A 22,006-nucleotide genomic window follows, 5' to 3' on the forward strand; every position below is an offset into this window, starting at 1 on the left:
CCGCCTCCTCCGCCCGGCCCGGCCCGGCTCGCCGCAGGACCGCCGCTGTGCTGACGATGACGGTGGCCCTGGTGGCGCCGCGTGGGGCGCGGCTCCGGGAGAAGGCCTAAGCGGGCAGCGCCGGTTCAGCGGACGCTGGAGGAGGGAGCGGGACCCGGCGCAACCGCCGGAGCGGCCCCGAGCCGCAGCGCGGCCAGGGAGCCCCAGCCGCGGGCACCCCAAACCCTGGCTCCTCCGCGAGAGCCGGCAGAACCGAGCGGTGACGGGCAGGGGGCGTTCCCCTCCCCTCGTTCGCGGTGACCTGAAATACCCCCGAATCCTCTTCGTTTTTAAATAAATCTACCGTCACGCCGAGGTTTGTTCAATTTCTTCTCCAGCAGCTCGCAGTGACTGTAAGGGAGATCCAGGCGTGGTGTGCAAACAGGATAAACCTTGACAGCTGACAAGGAGCCCTTAAAGCAGCCTAAACCAGAACCTTTCTTTCCACACGCTGTATGTGCTGCTCGTGCGTTATAGATGAGTGCACTTGGCCCAACACCAGGTTAAACTGGTTAACAGATTATTCTCTAAATTGAATTTTACCTCCCCATGGACAGAGCAAGGTATGCATGGTTCTGCATTCACTCTCAGGACCCCAAAACTTGACTAGGACACTTCATTAACACTTCACTAGGGCTCATAGCAGCTCTATTTGGCAGCCTGTAATTACTGCCTTTTATTTTTGCTGTTTCTATCTCTTATAAAATGAGCAGATCTCTGTGAGTATTAAATCTGCACACTTGCTGTGATATCTGCCAGTATCAAGTTCTGTTTAGCATTCGAAGGACCAGGAAAAAAAGGCCAGAGACAGGAAAATTAATTTTAGCAGATACAGGTTGTTTTCCCAGGGTTTATAAAAGGTCTGACACATATTCCAGAACTGGCATTAACATCAGAGAAACCTTGATATGATGAGCTTGGCTATTTCCCGCCTCTTCCCCATCCCATAGCTGGCAGATGTGGAGATGTGGCAGGTGGTTGGGAGAAGTGGCAATTTAAGGGATTTGTTAGAGTATCAAAAGAGCAGGAAGGTCACAGGGAAAATTAAAACTTGAAGAGTGAGAGGAAAGAGCAAAACATAAACCTGTTGAAACTGAGTTTCTTAGATCATTGTTCATGGAACAGTTTGTTTTACACACTTAATTGGATTAGGTGGTGCAAACAGGGGTTTCAACTCAGCAAGATCCTTCCTGAAGTATCAAGGCTGGGCAGAAAACATTTTTTCCTCCTAAATATCCCCTTCTCACCAGTCATTACTTACAGCCCTAAAGATTAGGAGCCAGATGGGTGCACAGGTAAGCTCCTATCTTCAGATACCCAATGATGAGTTTTCCCAGGGGAGTGCTGGCGCAGGAGAGAAATACCACAGATTGGCCAACTCTTACACAACAGTGAGGTGTACAGTGAAAAAAATGCCCAAGTGTGTGTTTGGCAGAAAGAAGGCTCCCAGTCTTAGCAGCAGTAGCTGCAACAAGATTTGGATGCCAACCTGAGCCTTGCAGAAAGATATTTCCCTCTGCATAGATGTGAGGCACTTCAGCTAATCTGGGTCTAAACACTGAGAGAAAAAGAGATGGCATTTCAAAGTTGTCCAAGTGCCCATCTAACACTGCAATCTGCCTGAACTCAAAATCTCAGTGGAAGAAAGAATGGGATTAAAAGGCAAAAAACCCTGGAATTTAAAGATTATTTAAGCACCTAGTCCTCAGCGGAGCTGCTAGATATTCCTGCAGCTAACAGATGTGTGCCTGGAGGGCATTAAAAGAAATACAAAAGCATGAGTAATTGCAATAAGCAAACACTGACTCTTTCCTTTTCCCTGACATTTGCTTTAGTCAGATTTATGCATAGAGAAATCAAGTGATGGGAAACTATCCTTCACTCACTCATTGCACCCTCACACTTCAGCACACGGAGTTCACTAATCTTTCTGGGAACTTCTCCCAAAATGAAACAAGTGAAACAGAGAGAATAGCAGAAATAATTCCTATCTCCACAGTGTGATCCTGTAAGAGACTGCACTGAAAACTGAACCTACCAGCAAGATTCCCAAGGAAACTTCTCATCTCCAGGCTGTGTGACTACACTCCAAAGAGATCGCAGAAGAGGCTGAGCTTCTAAAGGAGGGGCATTTGTTTGAGAATCTCCTCCAATTCCCCCAACAAAATTATACTTAATTCTGGATTACTCCTTCCCACTGTTGCTGAAGATCAATCTTACCTCAGTCAGTCTGATGACAATGTACAGACTAACAATGCCTAGAAGATACCAGGACTGTGTTTGTGCTGTGCGAGGATGTGTCACGGCCAGATTGCACAGCTGCCCCAAACTGAGCGAGGATTACAAAAGAATCCCCTTCTGCTGAAATAAAGGCCTTTTTCAAACACAAAAGCTAGTTAATAACTAACCACAAGATGCACAGTAGTTTAGAACAGGAAATAAGCTCCTGTTTAAGTGGAAGTGTAGGAGGACATTAGGTAAACAGAGGAGTGGGGCTGGGTCTTTCCCAAAATATTGGTCCTCTAGAAGTATGCTGACAGGAAACTGCTGGATTTTTCACTGTACCTTCACATGATTCACAGCCACCTCTTCCATACCTTACCAAAAATACCGCTCTTTTGCCAGAGCAGTGCTTCCTGCAAGGTCTGTGTGAGACGTGGATCCTGCTGCCCACAGAGCCACTTCCTGCATCAGGCTGCTGCATGTGCGTAGCTCTTGCCAGCCCAACAGATTGCAACAGAGCCAGCCAGAACCATACACGTGGGCCTGAGAGCAAATGTCCATCACCCAAACCAGCTATTTGCTGGGCAGGCAGAAGCATCTGCAGTGGGGCTCCTGCAGGCAGGGGGGCCTGTCCCACTCACACAACACAAGGCAGACACCTTCATAGCAGCATTGCAGCTCTTTTTTCTTGCCATTTCAAAGCAGGAGAGTTGCTGTATTGTGACCTCTTAACATCACTCACGGCGTTCAATTCTTTGTTAAATTCACAGAAGTTCTGTCCTGTCTTGTTCTTTTAAAGTGAAGGAAAATCTAAATGTACCCTTATCTGCTGCAACTGTAAAATTCAAGGGTGCCATCCTTTCTTTCCCAGCTATGACCTTGTCACTTAGGCATCATGTCCCACCCACAATGAGTACGATTTTATCTGGCAAATGGATGCAAACTCTGTGACACTACTTTCCTCCCTGGCAACTGGTCCATTTGGGTTTTCTAGAATTAAAACAAAGGTATGCTATCAAAAGCCAACCGACGCTCTGTGATAATGTGGTACATTTAAAAAAAAATACTGCAAGGTTAACTCATGGCAGTTGTGTATCTTCTGGATCACCTCTCCTACAATCAAAACTGCAGCTGTGAATTTTGGGAGGTCTGTTCTGTATTAGAAAGATACAAGGACTATAAAAGTGAGAAGCTCATTTCTTCTTCAGAATCCTTGGACTTTATTTTCTCCTTGCTTATCAATTAAGAAACCAAGCCAAGTACTTGAAGGAAAAGTTCATTTTTGAACTGAGAGTAGATTAAGGGCTGGGAAGCAAATGAAAGGGCTTTGATGGTGGAGAGGAGGCAGCAGTGAGTGTTTGCTGAGACTTGTTTTATTCAACATCTTCATTCACACGCTGCAGAAAGGAAAGTGCACAAAATCTCCAGGTCTACAGGTATTCCTGACCTCCTTACAGCAGCCAAATGCTATGCCAATGACAACATCCTGCAGAATCTCACAAAATTGAACTAAAGGCACACTTGGCATAGGAGTTTCAGCATAGATAAATGTAGGGTAACACATGTAGAGGAAGATAATCCAAACCAAAGCTCTTTGATGCTGATGATGGAACTGGCCATCATGGCCCAGGAAAGAGGCCTGAAGTTGCTGTTAACAGCTGCCTGAGATCATCAGCCCAGTGTGCATCTGCAGCCAAAAGTAGCCAACAAATTCTGGGAAGCAGCATGAAGAGTGTTCAGGGAAAGATGAAAAGTGTCATTTTTTTGCTCTGTGTAGCCTCAGCATGACATATACTGAGCCCAACTTCCATGCCTGGTCTCTCACAGAGAATAGGAACATACCGTTAACTATCAGTGTGAAAGATTAAACCATGATTTGTGGAGAGCCTAAATAGCTGAAGCATGCTTTAGCTGCCTCCAGTCCTAGAAAACAGCAACGATAGATGTGTGTGCTTTGACACCCCTGAGAAAGAAGCTGAGCTTCTATCTGAAACAGAAACTTTAGATCAAAGTCTATGGTACCATCTCCTGATCTCATGGCTTACATGCAGATACAGATCCTCCTTTTGTCCTTCTAAACAGGGATTTTTTCCAAGTGCAGTGTTGTATCACTATCAGGGATTGCTCAGGGTTTACAAATGCATGATGGCATTTGGATTTTACCAGTCACATCCTCATGCTTGAGGATAAGCCCAGACCTTGATTTAAGGTGATTAACATGCCAAGAGGTTTATTTAAAATGCCTGTTTTCCCTAAAAGTGACTTAGACTGCCTCCACCTGCAGTAAAATTAAACACTCGTTTATTGATTAAACCTACTGGCATTAAAAGTCTGTTCTATTAAATGGTATTTTACTGCCAAAATTTATTTGCAAAACAGTCACAACCCTTAAAAAGTAATTTAACCTGCACAGCTTTTAGAGCCAAGAATGAGACTGAAAGAAGGCACTATTTGAAAAGAGCATCAAAGTTGATAATTACTGCAGTGGAAGTCTGTGCTGGCCATTGTTTTGGTACCCGAATCTTGAGCAAGAGCCCTGACAGTGAACAGACAGTGCATCTTGAACATATCTTACCCATGTATGGTGATATTTTCCAGCTGTAGAAAAGTATTTGAGAAAAGTCATGCAGTGTGGCCTTATCATTCATTTTGCTGCCTGCTGCCAGCTAGCTTGACTGAACAGAACAAACATTGCCATTACTGAGCAGACCCTTGGAATACACTGATTTCTGAATGCTTTACACATTAAAGATGTCATCTCTGGGATGCTCAGGAAGCTTTTTTGCACAGGCTGCTCCAGGAGAGGAGAAAGCTTTTTTTTTTTTTTTTTTTGTGTAAGTCTGCCACACATACAAAAACAGCAAAAGAAAATCACAGTCTTCATGACAAAAAAGGACACAGAGCAGGGTGGATTAAGGGCAGTGCAGTGTCAAATAGGAAAGAGGGATGGTTGAGTCTTCAGCTGGGAAGAACATAACAAGAGACATGATCTGTCTGTGCTTTTGTGAGACCTGTGCAGCTTCCATATATTGAAGGAAACAGAAATTGCTTGAGAAGCCAGGTAAATCTCTTCTTACTTCTCCAGACTGCATATGGGAAAGGTGGACTGCATCCTGCTTAGCTAGTCCTGTAAACCTGCTGTGTTTTTAGTGACTGCTGGGGGCATACCAGTAAATTCTCCTTCTATTTATTACAACTGCACATCTAATTAAACAGCTTACAAAGTGGGGTGTGGAGGAACAAAAGTCTGCTAAGGGGACCCACTGCACTGCTGTGTGTTGCTTTCTGTCCAGCAGGATTTCACAAACAGTTGAGGAACAAAAACCCCAGTAAGAAATGTCTGCTCACACACATAACCCTTTGACTCTGAGGAGCACGGGTTTGGCTAATAGAACTACCACTTTGTACTTTTAATGCTTGGCTCTATTAGGATATGTAATGAAATGCAACATACCATTGTGACGTTTGATTTATCCCTTTTTGCTCCCATGTAGAACTGTTACATGATGGTCAATCTCCTCTAGCTTATGCTCTTCTCCCATCCACCACATCTTTTTTTCTTCCTTTTCCTCTTCTTCTCTTCACAAATTTGTTTATTTTTATGTTCTTTAGTTTTTATTCAGCTGCTCTCTGCAGTAACCTCAGCATTAGGCAGCTTGGAAATCAGCCTGCCAAGAAATGCACTACACACCCCAGCAGCTATAGAAAAAAAGCATGAGAGATCTTCAAGCAGCAGGCCCAGGTACCCATTCTAAATTAATCATGGCTCTAGGAAAATTATTATGACAGTGCAAAACAAAGAAGCCACTCATCAGTGCAGGAAAACCATGGCAGAAAAGCCTGGATAGAGAGAGCAATTGGGGGAACAGGTATCTGACACTACTAGACTGGGTATGTGTTAGTGCAGATCTGTGCGAAATGTTCTGTCTGGACTGAAGCAGCAATGGTGAACACCAATAAACTCAGCTCCCTGGCAGTGGTGTTGGGCATCCTCTCTCTGCCCACAGGGAAGGGGGAGGTTGTGCTTGTCCATCTAATCCAGTCAGGGCTCACCGTGGGTTTTGTCAGCCTTGAAGCTTCAGGAGTTGAAACAAAAGCTAGATTTAGCATGAGACTTCCATGTCCAGGGTGGCTAAGGAGAAGCCAGCTGACAAGGTTCCTCTGCAAAACCAATGTTTAGTTTCATGCCAACATTCTTTAGTTTCATGACTACATTCTTATCCTTCCTGCTATTATAAAATGTTCTTCCGTTTCTTGGATGTCAGCAACTGTGATACAACAGTGACTCATGTTTCCATGTCTTTAGTTGCATTACTGAAAGGAAAATCCACGTCTAACGGCTGCATAATTGCACAAGGTAAGTTTTCCAGACCCCAACAGCACCAGAACAAGGTGCAAACAGCATCAATATGGTAATTTTAGCAGGCTTGCTGTCAAGGAACTGGCAGTACAACTTCTGGACTCAAAGTGCATGAGTCTCTGGGCATGAAACGCTGCTTAGCTGCTAACATATTTATGCAGCACTTCCAGCTGCCTGGGCTCAGCCAGCCAGCACTGCTGCTGAAACCCCTTAAATCCACAGCTGTGGAGAAAGCCCCTACACCAGTGCACATGGAGGCCCTGCTGCACTTGGCAATGGGGTTGATTTGGCACAGACTGGTTTTCTGGTAGTGGGGGAGGGCCACAGAAGTGGTTTCTGTCAGAAGCTGCTAGAAGCATTCACCATGTCCAACAGAGCCAATCTCTGATGGCTCTGAAGATGGAAATGCTGCTGACCCAGTTAGAGAGGTAGAAGTGCCTCTGTGATGACCTATTTAAGACGAAAATCAAAACAGCACAGACAGGTTTTTTTCCAGAGGTGGCGAGGCACCACCACCATGGCCATCCCAGCGCAGTGTGCAATGTGCTGCAGCTGCTGCCATCTCAGTAACAGCCTGCAGTGAGCCTTGCCTACTTGGCCACACCCAGCCAGCCACACCACAGGCAGGAGGGCAGGGGTGGCAGAAGGGCAGGGGTGGCAGTGGCCTCTCCTTCCCAGCCCCACCTGACGAGAGGCGTTGAACAGCCCTGGCACTGCCTGCTTTAGCGACCGTGGGGCCGACAGCAGAAACAGGGTGAGTGACTGTCCTGCATGGAACCTAGACCAGATCAGCTTCTCAGTGCTGTGGGATTCTGCAAGAATGTTTGAACTGGGGGAACTTCTTGGCAATAATAGAGGCAAAAGTTTTTCTTCTAGTCAGAGGAGGAAGTGAGGACATGTGAGGCAGAACAACATGGTGGCACCAAGGTCGGTGGAAAAAGGGAGAGGAGGTGCTCCAAGCACCAGAATCAAGATTCTTCTGGCGAGGCCCTGGTGAGGACTGTGGTGAAGCAGCTGTCCCCCTGCAGCCCATGAAGTCCATGGGGGATGCAAAGATCCACTCACAGCCTGTGGGAGGAGTGCTCACGCTCAAACAGGTGGATGCCAGAGAAAGCTGTGTGAGATGTGAATGGAGAGAGGGCTCCTGCTTCCAGAGATGGAGGGCCCTTGCTTCCCAACTAGAGCAGCCTATTCTTAGAGGACTGCACCCCATGGACAAGTGACCCACATCACAGCAGTTTTGGGAAGACTGTTTGCCCATGGTATGGACTCATGTTGCAGCAGTTTTGGCAAGACTGCTGCTCATGAGATTAGAGCCACGTTAGAGAAATTCACAGAGAACGGTCTCCCATGGGAGGGACCCCACAGCATAGCAGAGGAAATACCCCTCTCCCTGAGCAAACAGAAGATGATGTCCAGTGACAAACTGACCAAAACCCCCACACCCTTTCTCCCTGTACTGTCAATGGGAAAGAGGGAGGGGTTGGGGGAAAAAAATATGTTTTAAAGGCTTATATTACTTCTCATTATCCTCCTCTAACTCAGGTAATAATAAATTTACTTTATACCTTTAAATTTCAACTTGTTTTGCCCTTAGAGTATTTTCTCCCAGTGCTCATCTCAACTCATGAGCCCTTCATTAATTTTTTTTCCCTCTCCTCTGCCCAGCTGAGAGCAAGAGAGGGTGAGTGAATGGCTTTTGTGAATGCCTGGCATTTGGCCAGGGTCAAACCACAACACGTGGCCTCTGTTTCCATCCAGCGGGGCAGGGGAGCTGCAGAGCTGGCTGCTGGCTCCACCGCCTCGTCAGCCTGCAGACTAAGAGTGCTCCAGTGAAAACTGCAGAAAATACCTGTAACTGACAGCCTCTCTCCTTCAAAGATCCTGACTGTAGAAGCACTCAAATACCTGACATTTACACTATTTCAATGAGTCACACTCAATTACTTAAGAATCAGTACTTTAATTGCCTGACCTTCCCAACAAACACTTGCAAGCTGAAAACAATGAGGAGTAGAAATAGTTTTATTCTGCAGCAGGAATTTTTCTCTGCTTTAATTTTTGAAAGATTTCTATTAGGAATTTCAATCTGAGGTCAAAATTGCACATATGAATCATGTGGTTAAATTTGTGGTTAAAACTGGTAGAAATGTAACCAATGCACTTCATACTCTAGAGACTGAGGAAATCACTAAAGAACAAGACTTAGGAAAACACTGAAACAGTCAAGCACTCCACCCATTATAATGTAGTGCCTGTTATGGTACCTTGGTAGCATATGGTAGTTTATGGTACTAAGTACATTATGGTACTAAGAGAAAATATGAAGCGTTCTCTGTGATGCTCATTGAGACTGCTTGGTTAAGCTTGTTTCCTCAAATCCAGGACTCTCTTCTATCACCACATTTGAACAGCTTGCGTAAATAAGGTACAGGAATTTTATGTGCGTCTAATTAAGATCTGAACACTCAAACCAACATTCAGAAATGCAAAACTTCTCCAAAACAAGTCACCAGGATGTAAATCAACAGAGACTCTGCTCAGGAATAAAAACTTCCCAAGGGCCCACTTCCCTGATGCCCAAACTCCCGGAAATATTTTATTGGCGAACTCCACAAAATAGTTTTATGACTCGGAGACTTATCTGAAACTCAGGACTTCATTTCTCAGACCATTAACACTGAAATTCTATTCCTTCAGGAGCAGCCAGGCTTTGATGTTGACAGGAAAAGGAGTCTCAGAAGGAAAATCCACTCCACACACAGGTTCATGACTACAGCAGCACTGTACAGCTCTACTGAAAGAAAGAGCATAGTCATGAGAACACAGACTTTACAACTTTGAGATTAAGATGAGCTCAAATGTGTATTTGACAAAAATACAGAAATATCCACTGTCATACTCTAATAATACAGAAGTTACTTTGCTTTGGATAAAATGTATTTGATAACTTAAGGTTAAAACAACTTTCCATATGTATTAGTACTCAGCAAAGTAAAAAATATCAAGTCTTTACACTCAGACAGAAAAGACAAACTGACATATTTGACTGCAACTTCTTTCAGGTCAAGAGGTCTCTTGGGCAGTAGTGCCCTTAGTCTGACGCTCCACCTTCCTCTACCTGTGCTTCCTTCTTTACATTCTGCGCCTTCTGCCCAAATCCAGACCAGTTGGCCAAGACCTCAGCCTCTGAAAGCCTCACACAGAGACTATGTAAAACATCTTCAGTTTTAACAAATTGTAGCAACCACCCTTAAAAAAATAAAACAAACAGAACTCTCCTGCCCTGATCATCTGAAGAATCCTTAAGGGTCCAGGCTAAAATGTCAGCTTCCTAACAAGGCCTTTCATGTAGCCCTGAGGTAGTTTCTGTCCAAGGACATTCAGAGCTCAATCTTATGCAGGCCACAGTTACACTAATGGACAGGGTTTAGTACAAAACTGCCCCCTGCTGCCCCACTCTTTGGGTTTTGCTTTGTACTTACATGCATGTTAAATCAAAGCTATTTAAGGAAACCAATGTGACAGCCATTAATGCAACCATGCCAAACAAGAAGTGCCATGGGTAAGGAGGGTAAGAGCTCTCTCTGTCTCATCCTTCCCTCCCTTCTCGTTTCTATCTGTTTTCTTCATCCATGCCAGGGTTTTTTGGTAAAATCAGCTGAACCACATTAGCAGCCCAGGGAGGCAGGAGTTAAGACACATAGAGCCTAAGGCCACATATTAAGAAAGGTATGCCACCTCCCTTCTCAGTGGGAAAAGCTTTGCAGAACCAGCCAGTGCAATGGTGAAGCAAATGGTGATGACAGGTGGGGGTTTTAGTTTTTATTTTAGCTTCTGGAATTAATCAGCATAGTCACCCCACAGAAGCATCCTGTGGTCTGGGGAAGTTGGCTTCACTGAAAGAATGCAAGTGAAACTAAGGCTTTCTCTAACAGCAATAACAACCCTGCCACCCCCCCTGCCTATCACTCTTGGAGCACTTTGTGTCATTTCACGCATCTATTAAGAAATCTCTAGAGACTATTTCCCTAATCCTACTCTAAATACAGGTCTGCAGTTTGGATAGTGTTTTCTTGATACCAAATGGAAGTAGGATCAAGTTTCAATGCTGCTGTAAAATCAAAGGTAAAATTGCCCTCTAGCCCCATCTTTGAGTCTTTTCTGTTGTCTGTTCATAGCTAGCAATTTGAATTTGTTCTTTTACAGAAGTCATAGAGCACTATAGTGAAACAGGACAAATGTGACACCCGCAGAAAATGCAGCACAATCAGAGATTCAGATGGCACTGTGATTTCTTCCCTGCCACTGCCTTTTACATGGATATCTATCTACTTCTGAACCTCTCCAGGATTTTATTATCTACCTTTCAATACACATGTATTTGAAAATAATTTAATACCTATTTCTGATGAAGTACATTCTGTGCCTCATTTTAGTTTCACACTCAGTGACAGGGTACACACATTTTACAGGACAAAAAATTTAAACCATGACTACTTTGTAAATTATGCATTGTAGTGATTGAAAGACAACAAGTACCAGAGAAAATATACATGCTGAAGCCTGATGTATATACTACAATGGGAAGTCTTCAGTGATATGACAAAGAATTTGTGGATTTTTCCCCCCCAATTACAAGAGAACAGAGGATTTGTCAGACATTGATTCTGTAGCTTCTAGTGTCCACTCTACGCCTCCTTCCTCTTGATGATCAGAGGCCCAACGTTGTCGCCAGTTTCCTCATTGTGCTTTGTGTGAGAGCCATCACACAGTGGGAACTGAAAAAAGAAAAAATAAACACATCTGAAGTACATCCAGAGCCAGAACTGAGAACCTAGGCTGACAGTTTATTAAGCATCTTCTCATTAAACCCACTGAAACCACAGACCACAACTTTTATGCCAGCATCTCAGGTCTCCCTGAGTTTTGGCTGAATGCTAGCTTTATCCTTATTAGGGTAGAGCAGACAAGAGGCTTCCTCTAAAACAGCAGCCATCAAACTCCACTCTTTGGTGTTCCTGCCTCAGGTGAGCAGGAGAAAACAACAGCCTGAGCAGACCTTCAGCTGTAACATACCTGGAGTATCTTACTCTCACAAACTTGCCCCATGCTTCCTCAGTGCTGCCCTTAAGAGCCACATCAGTTGAAAGTAATTAGAAGAAATATTTGTTTCATTAAAAAAACCCAAACAAACCCCACCCTAGAACAGGCTGATCAGAGCAAGAATTACAGAGACTCCTTTAGCCAGCTCCAACTGCCCAGCTCCCAGAGAAGTGGTAACTACTGCTCCTGGGAAGCCCTTATCACATGGAAGAGCTGAAAGACATTCTGTGAGGCAGTGAGAGTGAGGCTGGATCCCATCACTTCTCAAGGATGCATTTTCAGGGCTACACCCCCACTGCACAGGAAACTCTGGAGACAATCACAGAAATCACATACTGGTATTTTGCATTCAGTTACAATTTTGTTTGCTTAGAAGTAATGGGGCTGAAAGTTGGGCATTACTCAGCTTTTGCCTCTGCAACAGTACTATTCTCCTGCAGTGCCATCACAGTCAGTACTCAACGTTCCACTGATCTCAGTGTTCCTGCTTCAGTCACAGCCTTTGAAAAACATTAATACCCTACCACCCATGCTTCTTTAGAATAAAGGATTTCAAAGTACTGCAAAAAACCAATACAATGAAACAATATACAGAATTTTAAAAATAACACCACCTTGTCTGTAGGATAGTATTGGGAGGGAAAGAGAGAGATGAGGTGTAGGGGATTCTTCTGGCTTTTCACAGTAATGAAATGTTAAAACCTAGGCTAAAAATGGCATGCAATATTTCTGAATAAAGAAACCTTGAATTCAGAGAATGCTCATGTAAGCTGATTCATGGAGAAACCTTCTCATCCCAGTCATTTGTGACTCCATGAATAAGTAGTGACAGACACTTGGACAAAAATCTCATCAAACAGGAATGTTTGTTACTGGGACATTGACCAGCTTTCAACAGATGTTCCTGGGCCAGTTGTTTCCCCATTTAACACCACAACCCACTGGTCTTCAGAGATGCAACAACACAGCTTCCATCAGACATTAACATCTCACAAGCTCCAAGGAGGCAACCCAAAGTGCAGCTAGAGCAACATAATCACTTCAAGTTTTCAAGCAACAAAAATGGTGGGATTCCTAGGTTCAGACAGCATGCAGACATCTTTAACAGCTACCAACAATGACTGCCCTGCATTTATTCTGCTGGTCTCAGAACACTGAACAGTGGCTCAGAACACTGGCTCCCAGGAGCTGGTACACTGGACTTGAGCTTCTCAGGGACAAACACCAAATTAAACACCACTCTCCCAGAGCACCCACTTGATCACCTCAAGGACCAGATACTGCAGAGAAGGACATTGGGCCTGACACAATGTGCTCATCCCTGATTAAAAATAAACTCACACCTAAAAATGAAGACAAGTAAGAAAACAAGTGTTCTAACTTTAATTACAGTTTAAAAGACAAAACTCTTGTCTCTACATTGGTAAGTTTGAGCACTAGGTTTTTCACTAAACTGGACAACTATGAAGTGCCTGCAGAGCACAACACTGAATAGAAAAGGGTCATTTAAAGAACCACCCATTTAATATTAACAGATAATTACACGCCAAGACAAACTTATTTCAATATACCATGTTTGGTTTTTTAAAACCACGTATTACACAAAGACTTTGCCCAGCACAAAAGCCTCTTAAGCACACTTTTTCAGAAAAAAAAAAAAAACCAAACAAAAAAAACCTGCCCTTTTTTCAAGAGTTACTCTAAAATACTCTAGTGTAGTCCAGCTGCTTTGTTATTCCATAGAGAGGTGGAGCCCCATGTGGGGTCAGCTGTAAATGCATGCACACCATCAGTGCAACAGAAACATCCTGGGGTTCCTAATGCTACTGCTTCTACCAACAGCCCCATGCCTCAGGTCAGCCTGAATTCAGGAGAAGTGCACAGAGTGACACAAAAGGACATTTCTGCTAGCCTTTAGATGCACCTATTTAATAAAAACACGGCAGGTACTTAATGCATTTGAAGTAACTGTAATTTCCTGCATTGAAAGCACACATTCCACATTCTGACACCATATAATTAAAAATTTAAACAGCTTGAGAACTGTAAAAGCCAGCTAAGGCTAGCTGACAACTTCCAACTATGACAAGCATGTAAGAATGATGTACTTTATTACTGTTTCACAATAACAAATATGAGAAGCACACAAACCCTATTAAAGGTTATGCAACCCATGCTGCAAGGTTAGCCCATGAAGGCAAGAGGAAGACAACAAAACTGGAAACTGCAGTCTTTGAGGTGGAACATGTTGACTAAAATACTTATCATTAAACAGCAGTAAAAGGAAAGAAATACCTTCCAAAATTTCCACTGACCTCCTAAATGCCTTTACAAGACATTTCAGATCACAATTCTAAGAATGCACTCATTATAGCCTCATCTACTTTGTTTCTAACTCAGTGAGGAAATATGTTCCTAAAGTGACAATATCCCTTAAGCAAATGCCAAAATGTACTTCTTAAGGTTCTTATTTCACACCAAAATAAGGCTAACATCAAATAACAGCCAACAATTGGCAGGAGCTGCCATGCAGCCAGCAGAATCAGACACTATCTCCCATTTCTGTCAGAAGACTGAATAGGAAGCAGAAAGCACAAACACCAGGGTTCAAGAAGGGTTTTTTCAGTTCAAACTCTAGACAGAATAAAGAAGACAAGGCCACCTTCACAAGACTATTTCAGCATCATAATGCTGTTTAATCCTTAGCAGTGTTACACTGTAAAACCCAATTCAGGTACAAATGTGTAAGCTCCTGAGTTACCTGCAAGGTAAAGAAGTTAGATCTGACAACAGCAAGAACCCAAAGTAACAGCATCTGGAAATTGCTGAGTTTGGCCTGATGAGACCAATGTCTAAGACTTTAGAAGTTGAGTTTTCACCTCCTTGGAGGAGAAAGAGCTAAATTTCAAGGCAGTTGTCTGGCTCTGAAGGTCTGTATTATTTCAGACTCCACACAGTGGCACCTCCTAAAAAGCTTTTAAATGTGCACCAGTGGTAAACGGACAGGATTAACCATTTAATTAAAACCATTTAATTAAAGCAATTTGCTTTCTCTCATTACAGATCCCAGAACTACCTTTATCTATAAAGTATATACATCTCAGCTACATCAGGTGTCACACATCCGTAAGGTCAGATTTAAATCTGAGGTACTGTTATTGAGAGGCTAGGTTATCACTAGGTGAAGGCAATTGAAACAACCCAACTTCAGATGCAAGCAAGCTGGACCAATATTTAGGCCAGACTTTTAATTGTTCAAAAATAGAAGTTCAAAATTTCTCAAAAATAGAAGTTTAAAGCATGCCACTGTGATTGCACTGGCATACACCACGTACTACTAGCGAGTACTTTCTGACTAAGCTTCCAACTTTCTCCACAAAGAGGTGTTTAAGATCCTCACAGACTGTTTCCTGAGCTCCTACTGCCAACAGGCCAATAGTTTTGGATAAGCCTCAGTATCAGCACAGGTAGTATACAAAATGGTATCTGTCACTCATGATCATGCTCCAGACAGTTGCTCTCTTTTCAAGATATCTTCTTCAGAGCTACAGGAACATTTTGTCCATTATTAGCACTGATCTGCAGGCTTTACTCTGAGCATCAGAACAAATGTGCATCATTCTACAAATTAGAATATTGCTACATCTCTGTGCAGAACTGTTTAGGTGAAAAGAGGTTAGTTTACTCTAAATAAAGCAGTTTTAAAATAGTTTTGCTGAAAGATTCAATAATTTATGAACAATGAACATGCACAACACTAGACCCATTCATTCTTCTCTTACCTTCTTAGACCTCCAACAACGACAGTACACAGCCTTGTCTCCCAGATCTTCCATATCAAAGGCATGGACTACCTTGGGGTTATCCTTCTGGATGTGAAGATTCACCATTGTTTTGGAGGATTTGTCTTTACAAAGTAGTGTTCTGTAAGCTAGATATCCAAAAGCAGCTGCTCCAGCAGCTATGGAAACTGCAGCAATCCATTCAGCTAGAATAAAAGAAGAAAAAACAAGAGACTGTCAGGTTTTGACCACAACATTCTATTAAAACTACTCAGCAGTAAATGTTTTCATACTTGCAGCAACACGTCTTTACTTTCCAACAGATCTTTTTATTCTGTAGTAGTAACTCTCTACCTTAAAAGAGGATTTTCCTTGGACAGTCACCTAGTCAAAATGCTCTTTTCTATGGATCAGAGTTCTATTTCACCCAAATCCTTTCTACACTAGGGTGAGAATTAACCTGGCAGAGTTTTCATGGTTTGGTTTTGTTTTTAACTTTTCTACTTAGCAAACCTTGCTATTACCATCAGTAGTACATTATTTCAAAGTTCAGCATATTAAACCAGGTGTTAGTACATCCTGTAGCAGCAAAATCCTGTGTTTGTTTGAGTTGCAAGAAAGTCACTAAAGAAGAACAGTCAGTGACAACAACCCAAAACCAGGTTTCAACCCCAAAAAGGCATGGGCACTGAGTAGCTTTTAATAAAATCCATCTTGTAACCAAAAAAACTAAAACCAGTAGTTTGGCAATGGGGAAATTATTAAATATACTACCACCTGTAACAAAAGCCATCTTAGATTAAATCCCTACTGCAGCATAGAAGAAAGAACAAGGATCCAAAAAGATTATATTTAAGAATCATAGCACATGTTTAGATTAACTAGATTAAACCCTGAATCTCTGCAAGACAACTTTCATTTAAAAAATCCTCTTACCACAACTCATCATCCTCACATTTCCTCCCTTTATCGGGAAAATTTTTGCAGTCTGTCTTAGCACAATGTCCATTCCTGCAAGAGGTTTTCCTACTTTTTTGTGGCTCTACTGTTTTCTCTCTGCTTCATGAAAATAAGCTGGACTTTGGCTCAAAGGTTCAGGTTGCAGCACCAGGTCCGGTTGTTTCCTCTCAGAGTAACAAGTAGCTGCTCTTTCTTTGCTTTCTATCCAGCACTCCTACATACGAATGTACTGCAAGTTCTGTTTACAGACAAATAAACAGGAATTTCACTTTTAGCACATTGACAGAACTTAATAAAATTAGAACTGTCTCCAGTTGGGAATTTCTATCCTGTCCTTCTATGTTTTAATTGGATTTGTAAAATGCCAAGCTAGATGGCATCACTATGTCCATGCCTAGGAAGAAACAAAAACCTTTATTAGTTCTTGCTACTTTCCATGACCAAAAGACTTGCTGTATTTCCACTGAGAGCTTGGACTAAGAGTATCAATGTTTTCTGTCCCTGTCCCACAGACTTTCCTAAAATCTATATCAAGTTCTTTCCTCAGCTAAAACACTGAAGGCATCAAACTGATCCAGAAGTGTCTGGCTGCAGCAATATGAGGAATTAGACAGCTCTCTGTACAGTGTCTGCAGCCCTGTCAGACCTGGGAAGGCAGGCACTCTTTCAGACTCTTACTAAAGGAGTAAAAAATGCAGAGATCCTTCAGAGTTCATCTTCTTAGTAAATGACACAGAAGAGACCAACATACACCGAGACCCCCACTGCTAATGAATGACAAACCTTTCCTGTAACAGTAAGGTGATATTAAGATACAGAAAATCATCTTTAACATGGAAGAATTTAGGGCAGGCATGTTTCCCTGCTCCCCAACTCCTTAAAACAATAAAAGCCCCAGAGACCATGTTGTGAATGCTGTGTTTTATATCCATCCAGTGAGTTCTCATTCTTTATTCCCCAGAGTAACGCATTAACTTTGATAAAGGAGTGAGGAAATTAAAATTTTAAAAGGATTCTATGAAAATCTGCTTTAATTTAGCACAACAGCCCAAATTAATCAAAAGAACAACTACAGTTTAAATCCAAGACAGCAGCTCTCCCAAGAAAAACCACTGCAGCACCCCTCTGCTGGGGTGTGGCTGGGAGGAGGAGCTCAGCAAGCTCAGGGACAAGCTCAGGTCTGACAACTTTGAGGTGACCCCTGATGAAACGCCAAGCGCAGCTCCAACAGCAAAAGCAAATCCGAGGGCTGCTCATGGTGTGGCTTTTGGGGAAGCAGCAATTGCAAGGACTGCCTGAGTTGCTACCAATGATCTGCAAGAACTGCCTATGGTCCAAATCTTCATCTACATTTTCAATGGTAAGGACACAGGGGGACCATATATTTTGTGAAATCCAAGAGGAAAGAGTGACTTCAATAAAGACCACAGGTGGCTCCTGTAACTGAAGGACCCTGTAAGGTACTGCACCTTAAGGAAGCTGATCTTTACTTGTACCTATCCAGAAGTCCAAGACAACTTAGCAAACAAGAAGAGGAAAAAAAAAGTTGGTAATATTTCTGTGACTTACTACAAGCAAGAGAAGTCTGTACTAAAATTCAGCAGCACATTCAGAAGAGCTGTTCTGCACATCTGCAGCCAACTCAGATCTCTCTGACAATCCCTGGGGCCATCCCCCATAACTGTGCACATCAGATCCAGTTCAGCAAGCAGAGATCACAAAATAAATTGTCATTTTATCCTGCAGTGATCCTCCACCTCTTCTCCCAAGGGCCAGAGTCATCCTTCACACGCACAACAGCCTCAGGTATTTTTTCTTACAATAGAAGAATGTCTTTTCTACTGCATTACCTTTTTTCAGGTAGTGGCTTCACTGGGACCACTTCACTTTTCCCCTTTTGGGACAGAAAATTATATCAACCAATAATCCATTAAATCAAAACATTTAAAGCAGTCTTATTCTTTAAATTCCAGAATTACCTTATTAAATATAATGAAAATTTAGAAGAAATATTTAATTTATTCAACAGACTCTCTGGTAAATCATCCTATAGGGTTTCAGAGGCAGTAAGTTTTGTCTTGTTTCCTACACAGATCTGGAAAAGTGGAACACCCATTTAATCTTTCTAACTAAGATAACCATAAAACGCATGTGGAGGAAGTACATTTTTATTTTTAAATACTCTGAACTGTTTCAATAGACCTCTAGAGCCAATTCAATAGTTTGCTCTCAAACTCCTAAGGTCATGCATGAGGCATCTGTTAACAGAGTGACACTGATGTGGAGTGTCAAGGGGTTTTTATTTCTTATTAAAATAAAAAGCAGTAGGAACAATTTTTGAGTTATTATTAAAGAACTCCCAATTCTGGTATAATACCAAACCATAATGTCACAAGACAAAACAGGTCAGTGTAACATGGCAGAAAAAATTGGTTTTGTGTTTTAAGCACTAAACAATGGAAAAAATTTCAGCTAAAACTCCAAAAAAAATTAAAACACAAAGGAGAGAAGAGACAGCAAGAGAGATGGAAAGAAGGAAAGAAATTCAAAGAATGAGCCCCCAGGAGAGCAGTCAGTGCACAGAAGTAAACAAAAAAATCAGAGACAAGAATGGTAATAAAGACACTGACAGGAATTTAGTCTCTTCTGTATTCTTTGGACATATCCTAATAAAAGAGATTTTGATCAAAGTTTCTTCTCTTTTCTTTCTCTAAACATCTACAGCATTGCTCTGGATGTTTCCAGATCTATGCTACAGAGGGCGTTTCTGGACCTGCTAGAGAGCTCTGAGACACTTTATCCACAGGAAAACACATTTACCAACTGCACTGAGAAGTGGACTAAGAAAGTAAAGTTCACCAAGATCCTTCTTAGGAACCCAGACCAATTTACATTCTAGCAACTATCAACAATATGGGGGAGGGCTACACCCTGACAAAGTTAGTCCAAGACCACCCTAAGAGGCAACAGTCAAGTAACCTCTGCTGCTTAGAAAATATTTATGTTAGTCAAAAGTCACAGAGTAATAATGCCTGACATGAAAAACTGTATTTTATGTCTCCAGAAGTGCTTCTAACTTTCAAGCACTTTTATCCTCATTTTGTTGCCAGTGAAGAGACTATTATTGTGCAAGAGTTGTTCATGACAGCCCAGCAGTGCCACTGCCCACAATAAAAGCCAATGATGGAGAAACACATGATACTCACTTACTGAAGAGTCATCCAAGATAACTGAATACACAAAAAGCCTAACAGTAAAAGTCAAGCAGTCAAAGCAAACAGAATCACTTCTACCACTCCACAGCATCCACAAAAATGAGATTATGACTGTCACGTTAAATTTAACTGAAAGTGTATGGTAAAGAGGCCATCTGAGGGAAAAAGATTGCTGGATTTCAGCAATAAGCAGTAAAAGGCACATCACCATGATCAGATCTGTGGTTGGCGTGGGGTCACACCTGCAAACAAGCACACCTCTCAGACCAAAAGCATTAGCTGTGCTACTCACTGCCCTCCAAAGGGCACACATGCACAGAAGCAATTAACTCCCCTAACTGCTACCACGAATTAAATCTCACAAAAACACAGTAAGTTTCTGGTGTCTAGTTTTCAGTAGAGAATAAATGATTTTCAATACTCATCAGCCAGAGACACATGCCAGCTGGAGGAAGAACTGTAATCTGCCAGTCACAAGGCATTGATCAAGTTTAATCTCTTCAGAAACCACAAAAACCTAATGCTGTCTCCTCCCAAACAGAGTACCCTCCAGACTAGTGCCATCAGCTGCTCTTTTGTTAGATAATGAGGATATTTTCCGTTTGTTTAGGAGCATATTCTTCTCCCATCTCCACGAAGATTTTCTGCTTAACTCCCAGTGTCTAGGAACTGTTCTAATTCTTGCAAGATTATAAATGACAGCAAGCTGCCGTTGGGAACACAACCTGGATCCAAGCGATCCTCAGTGATTTGATTATTTTAATAAGCATAGCCTTCCACCACTATAGCCCATTTTAAACTAATATCTTTGCCACCATCCTATCAGCAGCTTCAATCCTCCCCCACCCCTCAAAAAAAAACCCCAAACCATCTGCCCGCTAAATCAAGGACATAAACCATGAGCAGCTTTGCAAGTGGAAACCAGCCATGCATGTAAAGCTCATTTTTTAGAGAAAATTAGGTGATTAATCTTTCTAGTCTATTCTATCCTCCACCCGGCCCAACTCTTTCATCCTGTCTGGTTGTGCAACAGCATTCAAAACACTCAGCGCTATCTCAGGCACGGTTCAAGTCAATCATTACACAGCGCAAATGTCACCGTTACCTCTACTGTACAGTAGCGGGCACTGAGAGCCAGACAAACCCTCTGACATTTACAGGTTTTCAAGAGATTTCCACTCAAACAGGTGGAACGACAAAAACAAACAGCGGTGTCTGAAACGGCCTGTCCCCACTACAGTTAAAATCAGGCGGGCGGCCGAGCCCGCTGCGAGGGCCGAAGCACTCGCAAGGGCCCGGCGCGGAGCTCGGCGGCTCCGGGCCCTCACACGGCAGTGGGGTGGGACTGGGGGAAGGGGACCCCTCAGGCCGAGCCACCACAGCGCGTTCCCCCCTCGCTGACCGCAGCAGGGGTTTTACTGACGAGCGGACACCACCGGCCGCTTCCAGACCCAGCGCATGCCGCGGGCACGGCGGCGGGCAGCCCGCCATCTTGTCCCGGGGGTCCGACGGGGCACGGGGCGCCAGGCGCAGCCGACCCCCGAGCGGCGTCCCCCGTCCTGTCCGCCCGCGGTCCTGGACCCCCGGCCCTGCCCCACCTCTCCGACCAGCTCCCACCTCCAGCTCCCAGCCAGCCATACCCCTCACGGTGCAGTTCTGTCCCGGCCCCATCGCTCCTGCTGCCGCTCCGCACCGCGCACGCGCCACTGCCCAAGATGGCCGTGGGGCCGCCCCTTAAAGGCCTCCCGGCAAGACGGGGGGCCGGGGCTGAGGTGGAGGTGACGGGATGTGCGGGATGGCACTGGGGACAGGAGGAGGGAGGAGCGGACCAGCGCTGTCACGGGCCTGACGGCAGGCACAGGGCTCTCAGGGAGGTCTCTGCAGCTGTAGAATGGGTGTTGGGCATCGCTGCGCGTCATGTGCAGACACTGGCTCTTCTTGGTTCTGCGTGGTGCTGTGAGTGCCCAACAGCTGTGCAAAAGGCTTAGGCAGATCGCTGTATGAGCTCGCTCCTGTGTAATTGTGGAAAGATGGAGCTGAAAAGTGATGGTCACCGAGTGACAGCCTCCTCGAACCTCATAAGCTTGGGTATTGATGTGAAGTACTATAACTCAAAAAGTATTATTGAAGTTCTATACCTGATGTAGGACTCACTATTCTGGGAGCTCGTTTATGGTCGGCCCTGATAGGAAAGGTGCTTATGTCTTTACAAAATACTTCCATGGGTGAGGGTGTGGGTGTTAACGTCTCTGAAATGCATTTGAATGTCTCTACCAGCTTCAAGCCACAGGTTTGTTACAGAGCCCAGAGAGTCTGACTCT

General features: G+C 43.5%; 1 protein-coding gene and 1 long non-coding RNA gene across 5 annotated transcripts; one reads left to right on the forward strand and one right to left on the reverse strand.

The window, feature by feature from the left end:
* Nucleotides 1-116: 116 nt before the first annotated feature.
* Nucleotides 117-9,733, forward strand: LOC127059757 (uncharacterized). Its single transcript, XR_007777901.1, has 2 exons — nt 117-355; nt 2,039-9,733. It is a non-coding gene; the product is annotated as an uncharacterized LOC127059757 (long non-coding RNA).
* On the reverse strand, nt 8,630-21,487 carry CISD1 (CDGSH iron sulfur domain 1). 4 transcript variants are annotated; one of them, XM_018911115.3, is made up of 4 exons: nt 16,447-16,666; nt 15,511-15,716; nt 11,286-11,403; nt 8,630-9,416 (listed from the first exon to the last, which is right to left on the reverse strand). In XM_018911115.3, exons 1-3 carry the CDS (start codon nt 16,517-16,519, stop codon nt 11,314-11,316), a joined length of 369 nt encoding a protein of 122 aa, XP_018766660.1. In that variant the 5' UTR covers nt 16,520-16,666; the 3' UTR covers nt 8,630-9,416; nt 11,286-11,313. The 4 variants fall into 4 exon arrangements, with proteins under 4 accessions (XP_018766660.1, XP_018766659.1, XP_009085819.1 ...); XM_018911114.3 differs by having other exon boundaries at nt 8,630-9,419; XM_009087571.4 differs by lacking the exon at nt 16,447-16,666 and adding an exon at nt 21,326-21,487 and having other exon boundaries at nt 8,630-11,403.
* Between the last annotated feature and the right edge of the window lie 519 nt (nt 21,488-22,006).

Source organism: Serinus canaria, chromosome 6 (genome assembly GCF_022539315.1).
Source record: "Serinus canaria isolate serCan28SL12 chromosome 6, serCan2020, whole genome shotgun sequence".
Classification (NCBI taxonomy): domain Eukaryota; kingdom Metazoa; phylum Chordata; class Aves; order Passeriformes; family Fringillidae; genus Serinus; species Serinus canaria.

What these genes read in the sequence shown, in the direction of transcription:
- CISD1 (XM_018911115.3), bottom strand. Translation starts at nt 16,519, where the DNA reads ATGGACATTGTGCTAAGACAGACTGCAAAAATTTTCCCGATAAAGGGA. An exon ending in TGTGAGGATGATGAGTTGTG is followed by an intron (nt 15,717 to 16,446) that starts GTAAGAGGATTT and finishes CTTTTATTCTAG; the next exon opens with CTGAATGGATTGCTGCAGTT. An exon ending in GTTGTTGGAGGTCTAAGAAG is followed by an intron (nt 11,404 to 15,510) that starts GTAAGAGAAGAA and finishes TTCTTTTTTCAG; the next exon opens with TTCCCACTGTGTGATGGCTC.